The sequence below is a fragment of the Boleophthalmus pectinirostris genome, unplaced genomic scaffold, assembly GCF_026225935.1.
Source record: "Boleophthalmus pectinirostris isolate CB_2022bp ecotype Guang Dong unplaced genomic scaffold, ASM2622593v1 HiC_scaffold_5, whole genome shotgun sequence".
In the NCBI taxonomy this organism is placed as follows: Eukaryota; Metazoa; Chordata; class Actinopteri; order Gobiiformes; family Gobiidae; genus Boleophthalmus; species Boleophthalmus pectinirostris.
In genome coordinates, this window is record NW_026571404.1 from 24,672,433 (window position 1) to 24,683,654 (window position 11,222).

The window sequence follows — 11,222 nt, forward strand, 5'->3', positions numbered from 1 at the left end:
AACCAAGGCTGAATACATTGTATGATTGTGTTTATTTTATTTGTAAAAATACATTTTTATGCATTACACATACAACATTTACCTTGAACCAAACACAGGAGTGGAATAAATAGTTTTAAATAGAAAAGATGCCATTTATATTACTGTTTACAGACAAAACCGAGAGACAAGACTGAGCATTTTACTTTTATATGGATCTGGTAGCCGTACACTGCAGACATCAAGTGATTCTGATGTCTTGTTGGTTACTACACAGTTTGCAGTTGATAAATTTTAGCCCCCTTTTTCAGCAGAAAGCCCTGCTCATTGAGGGAACTTAACAGCCCTTCAAAGTCCATGACCTAAGAATAATAATAACAAACATTAGAAACACAACATCATATCAATAAAAAGACAGAACAGTAGCCATCTACACAGAGACTTTCTAATAGTCATATGCGAGTCATATATGTGTTGTCCTTCATAGGAAGTGGTCACCTTGATGTTAAGCTTGTCTGCTACAGTGCGGATGGTCTGCAAGTCAAACTCTCGTTGGTTGGTTTTCTGTGCATGCATGTGCAGAGCATGGACTAGTCTCTTAGCGACGCTGCGCTGACTCATGCCTGAGCCTAGCTGTGAGCGCTCAAAGTCCAGATTGCCCAGACCATCTGAGTAGGTGTCAGCTAGACTGCAACAGTCATTGAATAAATTGAAGGTCACTGCTTTAAGAACATGGACATTTCAGCACATAACCACATTTGGGAAGACATTTCAACCTGTGCTTCATGATCTCCACCACATCCTCTGCATCGCTCTTAGAAGCAATTTCTCTCAGCTCCAGTCTAGCCCTGGCCTACACAAGAAACACAAAATGATCAATGTATGTGAAGTTAAAAGGGGGACCAAAGGGGTTAAAATCTACCAATGTATACACATTTATACATAAGCACATCAAATCACATTCAAACTTTGATATGACAAACTGTAAAGGTGCTTATCGGAAACATTCATGTTGGGCATCTCTGTCCTTCTAGTACCTCAGTGAGCCGAATGAGGGACTCCAGCTGCCTGGTGGTGATGGGGGTGGCGTCCGCAGACTGGCCCTGAGCTCTCAGAGAAAGGTAGAAGGTCTGCAGGGTCTCTGCTGCTTCTGAGGACAGAGATGGCTGCACATACTGACGGGCGTAACTTATGTACTTCCGGAGCAGGCAGGCAGGAATGGGGTCCACAGTCTCCCCCACTGAAACCTGACAAGTAAAAAATCTGGTCTATAAGAGAAGCAGAATAAGAGTATGTGTGAACTTTGCCTTTGCATGTTTTAGTGTCCCAACTGCAGTTTAATGTGGCGTTCCAAAAGCACTTCCTTTTGAGTTCAGTGATCCCACCTGCAGTCGTTCAGACAGCGGAAGATCTGAGTGCTGGAGCAGAATTGAGCTTTCCAGTTGGCTGTTGTCTCTACTGACAACTGCACTGCTCATTCTCCCCTTTCCTGCCCTGTTGGCCATCACATGCTCAGACACGCGCCGATCATGTGACTCATCTGGGATGTCCAGCAGAAGAAAGACCACATCAAAACGTGAGAGCAGTGCCGAACCCATTCTAAACATATGTAAATAAAATGTAAGAAGTCTTACATGGATGCTTTACTTAATATTAATATTTATAGCACTTTATTAACTAACTTGAGATTTTCTGAAACTGTTTTTCCACGGTTGTAATGACCTCCGATAGGATTTGCAGCAGCTACCACAGAGGTACGAGCTGGTAAAGAGGACACAATTCCAGCTTTGGCTAGACTCACTGACTGTTGCTCCATGGCCTCCAACAAAGCCTGCTGCTGGTTCCCCAACTTATCAAACTCGTCAATGCAACAGATGCCTAAAACATGTAAGAAAAAACACATGGGGAGTTTTGATATTGTAATACAAATATCTGCCTTAACTAACACAACTATATTTAAATTTTAAAGTTACAAAATAATTTTCACAACAGCTGAATAAACTTATTGTCTTCATAACGACTGACTGAGTTTGCTGGTATTCCATCAAAGGTTTACCATCTACCTTGATCTGCCAGCACCAGAGCTCCAGCTTCCAGAGCATAGTCTCCTGTAGCAGCATCCCGAGATAATGTGACCGTCAGACCTAAACAAATACAGATGGTCCTGGGTTATATTTTGTAACTGTACATGTGACTGGATAATTGACAGTGCGGCTTGGTTTAAATATGACTGTTACCTGTACTGCTGGTGCTGTTGCCACAGACGTAAATGCCCCTTGGTGCCACATTACACACTGCCTGCACAGATGACAAATTAATAATGTGGGTTGACAAATTTTATGAAAGGGCTTTTGGAAATGGTGAACTACCTGTAACATCTGACTCTTGCCAAGGCCTGGGTCGCCTACCATCAGCAAGTGAGGGTCTCCTCGGACTGGGACACTGTTTTTATTTGTGTTTTTCTGTCTGCCTCCAAACAGAGCCAGTACAAGTGCAGCTTTCACAAGCTATAAATACATTAGTTATGTAACCAGGTAAATTTTGATATTCAAGAAATTCTGATGACATACCAAATGGCCATAAATGACTGGACACAGGGAGCTGTAACACAAGTACAGAAGGAGGGGTGAGAGTGTACAGGTGGAAGAAGTGTGATCACAGACCAGATGCTGTATATGCACATACAAATACAAAATCTTTTCACAAATAAGGCACAGCCTCATGTATATATGAATTTTATATATTATATCTATCGATCTCAATCCATCTATCTATCTATCTATCTATCTATCTATCTATCTATATATATATATATATAATCTATATATAAAATATATATATATATATATGCACATACATTTTTTTCAATCTGCATTTGCACTCCTCTTCGTTTATGTAATTATGGAAATTATGAAGTAAGAATGGTGCCTTACTGGACCATTAGTCTGAGCAGGTCTGGTTGTGACTGGATCTCCTGAATGGCATAGAGCTCCTTCAAACTGAACTCCTCTGCTGAGTGAGCCTCTGCTGACCCCTGACATCCTACTTTTGACTGAAGTCCTACACAAAAACATTCACATTTTACCCTGGCACTTTTATAATTTCAACAAAAATGCACATCTTAACAACCCACCTTTAGTGTTACTGACAGAGGTGGCCTCAATGTAGAGCAGGAACATGCACTGGTCTTTGTTTCCTCTGTGAAATCCTAAACATACCATGCATTTCAAGTTTAATCCAAAAATTATTGTGGGTTTTTTTCATCACACAAATACACTCCCCTCAATGATTTGACAAGCAGGCCTGTTAATCATCCAATTACCTTCTTTGGTCACTCGCACAATACCCGTCACTGTGACTGTGTCTCCAGGGACGCAGCTGTCACAGAGGTCAGAGGTCAGATGACACTCCACTGTACGGGGAATACGGCCTGCCTCCCGCTGCTCTCCACCCATCAACTCCTGAACTCTGGTGACAAAATGCAAACCAATTACATCTGTTGTCTATTAGTTACATTAGTGAGTTTTTACAATGTTCCTTATTGACCTCTTCCCTGTGATAATGAATAATGTATATATATATATATATATATATATATATATATATATATATATATATATATATATATATATATATATATATATATTTATTGATGTGATAATGATCAGTTAATAAGATGAAATTTAAGTTTTAAGACTTATTTTTGTAGTAGTCAAGGTCAGTCAAAAGTTTTTAAAAGTCAATTTACTAGTGTCACACAAAAAAATTCAGATGGTGAATTAAATAAACATTCTGTTCAATGAAGGAGACACCAATGACCAACTAAGAGATTTGGCAGTCTTAAGTGTAACCGGATTTAAATAGTACTATACCAGGGCCAAGTTCTTATCAAGAAATGAATCATAGTTAAGACCACAATATGTAACTTTTTAGCTAAAAAATAGACAAAAAAGCGCTCTTCTCCTAGTTGTTTCCATGGAAATATTGTTCCTTTGGCTTTATTATTCCACAGCATGGTATAAAACATATCTATCTCCATTGAGAATGTGCCGAAGTATGGTTTTACAAGAAGAAGCTTGCATACCACAGTTTGAAACATAGGGTTAAACCATTCTAACACTCACTTGATAATCTGCCAGTCCACAGTCTGAGTGAGAGGGGAACTCCGGCATGGGACCAATGTCCGGCTGCGGCAGTCTGGGAGTGCACACTATAACATAACAATAACAAAAACACATCAGACACACCAGACAAATACACAAACTGAAACATAGACTAACACACAGGGAAGAGGAACTGATGCGTACCTTTGTGGGTATGCTGTAATGACCATGCTGGAGGGTCACGGCCTGGGTGTGAGAGCAGCCCAGGCAGCGAAAGGCCAGGCGTGCACAGAGCGGCCGAATGTTACTGACTCTGACCACAGTCCCCCGCACACCCACAAGACGACCAAACACACTGGCCCTCAGCAGCCTCAGCGGGGTCAGCGGCTCATAGTTATACAGCCTGACCAAACACAGGGCAAGAGTCAGGCACAATCTAAAGTACATTTCACATACTTGGTCTCTTATTTATTTATGTTCTATGGTGGATGCCTGTTTGAGCTTATGTTGCTGCTGTGTTATCTCGTCTTTGTGTTAAAGCATGTGAACCCGTGTCCCAAGACAAATTTCTCCCACGGGAGACAATATCGGGTTATCTTATTTTATCTTCTATATAAACTATCTAATGGAGATACCACTACATCATGCAAAAAAAAAAAAAAATCATGAAGATTTTAATCAGAATTGAAATTAATATTTGTTTGTGATATCAATATCAAGACAGAGTGGTACATCAGCAAATTAATAATTAAGAAAACAAACATAGGAGGCATATATGTAAATACGCTGTTGTGAGTGTATTCTACAAGTTCAAAGCGGAGCAAACTTTTACTCATTAAGAATGTACGCACTTCTATGCATTTCCAAGTCATCCCACATCATTTTCTTTTCATCTCTCTTGTGTGCAAAAGGACCAGGATGAGAAACAAACTGCAGTTACCTGGCACTGATGTGAGGGATGTTGATGAGCGGTGTGGCGACAGGCAGCTCTTCTCCCTGGAGCTCGGCCGCCTGACGCTCCAAGTCTGTGGTCAACACCTTACAGACAAATGGAGCCATGGATGAGGTTATGGAAATCAGCTTACAGCAATTTTGGATTGCATTTTCTACCACATGTTCTTCTTTCCTGTCTGTCATGATTAAGTAAGGGCATTGGTCCTTTACCTAAGCTTACCTGGTGAATGGCAACTCCCAGACAGCTGAGGATCATCTCTGGTTGTTCCTTCAGTTCTTTGGTTAAAACTGGAAGTTCTTTGGTAACCATCTGGTCACTGATAAGTTCCATATAGTCCACAAGTATGCTGCCCTGACGTTCGATCTCATCCTGTACAGGGTCATATTTTTATATTGTGTATTAGCATTATTATTTTTTACTTGATTATTTATCACACAAAATATGTTTATGCTGGAAGCCCAGCACGGCCTTGGTGGGGGGGGGCAAAGTGTAGGCTCAGAATTGTTGATGTAGACACAAAACTGAAGAAAGAACAGAATAAAATGTATACAAAAAATCTGAGTCTTGAACCCGGAGCGTCCGCACTAAAGACAAGAAGCATAACAGAGAGCTAAACTACATGATGTAGTAGGTTGTGGGACTGCCTCATCTGCCTCCCCCGACCGCACGTCGTTGGTACTCCACCTCACTGTCTCCCCACTGCTCTCCACTCAGCTCCAAACATGGCGACATGTTGTGTGCTGCTTGCCCGCGCCTTGAGTCAGATGCTCTTCCCTGTTATGCCATAGGAGGCAACCGAGGCGAATGTACGTGTTGCGAACAGAACGTCTAGAAGTCATCAGGAGCTGCGTGCAGCCTCTAGGCAGCAGTCAACTTCTCTACCAACAGTTTTGAATGTTTATCAGAAAACAACTACTCAGTATTCTGTTTGAGTGTAATTTTCTGAACATTTAGGGCCGAATTTGGGATTTGGGACAACAGCTTAGATTTTGGGAGGTCTGGTCACCCTAGCGACAGTAGCTCAGTTGGTAGAGCGTTTGCCCACTGATCTGAAGGTCCCACTCTTGACATAAACATCATTGCATTGGTTGAGTGGTCAAATCCACTGACCCACAGGTTGGCTGGTGTGATTCCAGATGAATGCTGTGATCGCGTCCTTGAGCAAGACACTTAACCTACCTCACCCTCCAGTGTCTGCATACACTGGAGTATGAATGGAGTATGAATGGTGTATGAATGGTGTATGAATGGTGTATGAATGGTGTATGAATGGTGTATGAATGGTGTATGAATGGTGTATGAATGGATGAATGTAAAATGCTTTGAATGCCTTGAAGGTGGAAAAGTGCTATATAAAAATGTGACCATTTACCATTCAAATCATCGTATTACCCAGTAGCACCACAACTGTTACACAAAGCATATACAGAAACATAAAACTCATACAGAAAACCACTGACCTTATCAAACAGGTGAATCTTCGAGGTGAAGTACTTCTCAAACACTTTGATTCTCCCTACGTTGGGTGAGCTCTCTGTGAAACCTACACAAATTAAAAGCTCTAAGTCTATTACTGCACATCATATTTATTTTGATTTAAAGTGAGTAAAATTACAAAAATAAAAATAAAAACCTTCAGTGAAGTACAAGGCCCATCCTTTGTATGGGCACCTAATGTCTAATGTGGTCTGGGTCCAAACAGCTGTGAACATCAATGTCACATTAATAGAGCAACACACAAGTTCATAACTCTGAGGAAAATAAGCTTGTCGTTTGTGGGAACTGAATGTAAAAAAAATTAAGCAGAGGACGATGATAATAAAATAAAAGTTTATACTTTATTACTTTATGAATAAATATTACCGACCTCTTCCACTGCTTGAGGATGAAGGCCATTTAGGATCTGTTGACCCTCTCCAGCTGTTCCCCCCACCTCTCCAGCCGCTGCCCCACCTCTCCAGCCGCTGCCCCACCTCTCCAGCCGTTGCCCCCACCTCTCCAGCCGTTGCCCCCACCTCTCCAGCCGTTACCTCGTCCTCTCCAGTTGTCCCTCTTGGGCTCCCCTTCACTCATGCTTTTACTGTGTAGAGTCTGAAGAATAGTAATACTCCATGCTGTTGTAATTATACTTGTGAATGATGACTCTGATGTCACCATATCAACTTTTAGGCTAGAAATATCAACATGATATATACTGCTTAATGATACAGTAGTAATAGCATGATTCCTACTGCACACTTAGTATTATGAAGAAAGAACTGAACTAATTCAGAAATGAAACAGAAGTATAATGTGGTATTTAGAAAAATAATTAAAAGCAAGCCTGGTGCCCCATCTAGTGGCACAATGGGAAAGTTAACATAGACTGAAACGCCTCCTCACAACTTCAGGGGAAATATTTCCACCATTCTGTATCCATAGTCCACAAACACAGTTAAACAGGTAAATTTCCCCAGGATGAGATGAGTTCAGATGCTGTGGGCTCATGGACTGTTTAGAAACATTCTATATACAGTCTGTGAGTAGAGTCTGGCTGCAGACCTCTTTTCCACACTGTATACAGTCTCTACTTAAGAGTCCATGTTCTCCTGGGTCTCGCCAGCGTATCCAAAATGTGACAAAATTATGAGGTCGCTTGTGTTGTAGGATCATGCGGAAAAGAGGTCTGCAGCCGGACTCTACAGGCATAGGCCAGACTGTTATTCAGTCTAGACGAAGAAAGCTAAGCTCTGTAATCCCTGGTCTGGCTGTCATTCGGTTTAGACAGAAGTTATGATGAAATCTCACCGTTTGAAGTGCTTGTAAATTGTTATACGTGCCGAAATTATCCAATTTTTGTTCTTGTTTTGTTCTTCACTTGCCTCAGGAGGAGGAGGAGGTCCCCAGTTTCCCGCGCTTGGACGCTCCGCCTCAGGATGACGTCATACGAGTACTTCTTCTACTGTTCATGGAAAAAAAAAAAAAAAAAAAAAAGTGGGTGCCCCTAGTGGAAAATCTTGGAATCAAAACGTACCAAACTGCATGGTTGAATATATGCATAAGCCATGACTTGCTTCACCAGTAATATTGAGTAATACTTTCGATTCCAGTTTGGATGACAGCACAGCTAATACAGATTTAAAGCCATTTAAAATTTAAAATGTCTGCAAGGCCATGGACAAAATGTACACAGTCTGTTAGAGAGCTATTACAGTTCAGGACCCACTATTATTTTACCCTTCATTGTACCATAATTTTGCTCCTCTGACTGCGCAAAGTCAAAAGATGTGAAGAGCTGAGTAAAGAAAACTATAGTATTATTATAAGAAGGTCTCCTGCATCTTTTTATCTGCAACCAAGTGATTCTGCTAATGTGACCTGAGTGTTCTTAATCTAATGAAGTGGTTGATTTCATAGTGCACAGCATGTCGTTTTACTTCACCCGATTTAAATTTTTTGCAGCTATCCATTCTGTCTTATCTCCTGCCAGGGAGGCAAACAGTCATTCGGGAACCCTTGCGTTCACCTCCATTATCCCTGTGTCCTTTCCTTCTTCTTTCCCTCTGTCCTAACTCCATTCACGCCTGTGTATCTGTCTTGGTAATGAGAAAGGGGCGCTCAGTTTGGCCGCGCAGCGCAGTGATGGGGCTGGGGGAATTGCATTTCAGATGGCTTCATTTGGTCAGAGCTAAGACCTGCTCCTGGTGTGTTTGAGGGTAAGTGTTCCACAGTCTCACACACAGCCAGGCAGGCATATACAACAGCATTTACAAGTTCCAGAGTTAACAATGCAGAATACACAGGTTCCAGTTTAAAGTGTGTGACCATAAAACCAGTCATAGACATAATGATAGTTTTAAACAAATCAAGAAGCAATTTGTGAAGAAAAGATAACAAAAAATATGTTGAAAATTAGGGGAAGTATAGAGTAACATTTAAGAGAGGTCCATATTGGTAACTAGCCTGATTCATTAGTGGGTTTCACTTCGTGGAAACTGTCTGACCTCGCAGCATAAGAATTCCTTTTCTTAACGGTAGGTGGGTACTTTTTTTCATTTAACCAGTCACTGCTATTTGGTCGTGACGTATGTAATGCGCTGCTAATGGGCTAAATGGTACATAAAGCTTTTCCCAAATCCCGTATAGGAAGAAGGGCAATAAAGTCTTTCTCCTCTTTGTTCCTGCTTTAAATCCTCAACCTTTGGAATCGTTGCCAACACAGAAGATATGGCTCTTTGCTGATTGGCTGGTGCCTGAACTTGCACTTTAAACCTAAAAATCTGGCCAAACTGGGAATTAAATAATGTATTTATTTTATTATTATTATTTTAATTATTCATTTTTAGTATTTTTAAAGCAAAATCAAAAATGTAATCATATTTACACTGTGAGCAAAGTGAGTAGTCCATTCTGTCATAGGCACTTATATCCAATTCCACCTAGTAGTTTGGCTTAAGTAGAATCATAGAATTAGAGCTCGTCTGACTGTAATAATATTGGTGCCCCATTAATTGTTTTTGTCTGGCCTGTCTATTTTAGTAACTGCAGTTGACATTTAGCGAGGTAACTGTCTAGACCTGTCTGTAATAAATGGAGTAATTTTTGAATGCCCTGGATAAACCTCCCAACATTAGCCTAAATTATGAATGACCTCAGCGTTGTTGGTTTGACCAGCCATATAGTGCTTAAAGCACATATGAAAGGTTAAACTACTAATTTCAGTAAAACATAGTTAACATAATTAGGCTATATTTATGTATAGTTTACTAAAAGTTTAATGGAGGCTACTTCCTGTTTCTACATGAACAGCAAATATGATGTAGTCACATATATATTATGTTAACAAGGGCCAATATTTGGGTCTGTTGTCGCGAGCCCCTGTGTTTTAGGGGCCCAGAACTGACCCCTCTTCCTGTTAATTTTTATTAGAAGGGGGCCCATGTGAGTCTTCTTGCCCTGATCTCCAACATTTCTGTTGACAGGACTGCAAATAAATGACAGTGCCTTTATTTTGTCAATGTTTATATCAGAAAAAATGTCTCTTGTAATTTTGCTCCCAACATTTACCTAAATATTTACCACAGGTGCAATCCCACCAAACCAAGTAATTAGAAAAGCATGAAAATTTGGCATCTGCACTGAAGATGCTATTGGGATGTGCATTTGTTTATTTATAAGTGAGACATACCAGCTTCAGGCCTTGCTCCATCTGGAAGTGAAAATACCATGGTTTTGTTATACTTTTGCTCAGTGCTCATGCTCAGTAGGTCTACACACAGTGGTCCAGTAGAAACATGAACAGAACAGGTCAGAATTTGATCAAAGTATGTTGGGACAATACTCCAGAGACATCAGCACCTTTCTCTGAAACACAAAGGGCGGGAAAGACTAAAACAAAGACAATGAAAACAGATGGAAGCAGCATGACAGCAGAGAGGGTAGAGGAAGAGGGAGGTAGTTAGAGGATGATAGAAATATATTTATGATCATGCAAAACAATACAGCACTTTGCATCTGTTCTGCACCAAGACATATACAGTACATGCAGGCTATAATCTATCAGAGAAAGGCCAATGAGTCAAAATCAACAGTGTATCTGTGGTATCGCCTTGTACACCTTGATCGCCCTAGTGACCAAATACCATGGTGCTTGTTTGGTGCTCGTGGGGAAAGATGAGGGGGCAGCAGTCTAAGCAGGGAGTCCCAGATCTCCCTCACCCCAGACACTTCTTCCAGCTCTTCTGGTGGGACCCCAAGGTGTTCTCATGCCATTGTGTCCAGGGTCTTTCCCGGGGCCTCGTCCCAGTGGGACATGCCTGGAACACCTCTCCAGGGAGGTGTCCAAGAGGCATTCCGAACAGATGTGTCTTTTTTCTGGTAGGAAAACTGTAAATGTACAGGGCCAGGTTATGGGTGCAGCTGTGAAACACAATGCAGGGGGTGAAGAGTTGACATACATCCCTGGTCGTGTGGTTGTGTCTTCCACATAAACCTTTGAAAAGCTCACTGGAGGCCTAAAGATTCTCTAAATAGAAAACATTTACCTTCTGAGCACAAATGATGATGTAAGTTAGAGCAATAATGTCATAGCTCCCTCTGTGGCTGTGTGAGTGTGAGCATGTTTCCGAGTATGCGGTGTGGCAGTAACAAGCTCCTCTTTGCCATGAAAACAAGAAGTGTTTATCAGCCAAACAAGCTCCCCCCTA

The 11,222-nt window shown here is 41.2% G+C and overlaps 1 protein-coding gene across 1 annotated transcript; it reads right to left on the reverse strand.

Moving 5' to 3' along the window:
* Positions 1–13: 13 nt before the first annotated feature.
* mcm8 (minichromosome maintenance 8 homologous recombination repair factor) lies at positions 14–7,943 on the reverse strand. Its single transcript, XM_020921184.2, is given in 21 exon segments — positions 14–341; positions 478–667; positions 756–832; positions 1,017–1,226; positions 1,365–1,578; positions 1,662–1,857; positions 2,043–2,123; positions 2,217–2,277; positions 2,349–2,486; positions 2,550–2,580; positions 2,913–3,039; positions 3,113–3,187; positions 3,302–3,447; positions 4,104–4,189; positions 4,287–4,485; positions 5,023–5,120; positions 5,257–5,406; positions 6,498–6,580; positions 6,671–6,739; positions 6,905–6,993; positions 6,995–7,943. Coding segments are annotated over 21 exon segments (2,529 nt in total). The 5' UTR covers positions 7,111–7,943; the 3' UTR covers positions 14–248.
* Positions 7,944–11,222: the final 3,279 nt, after the last annotated feature.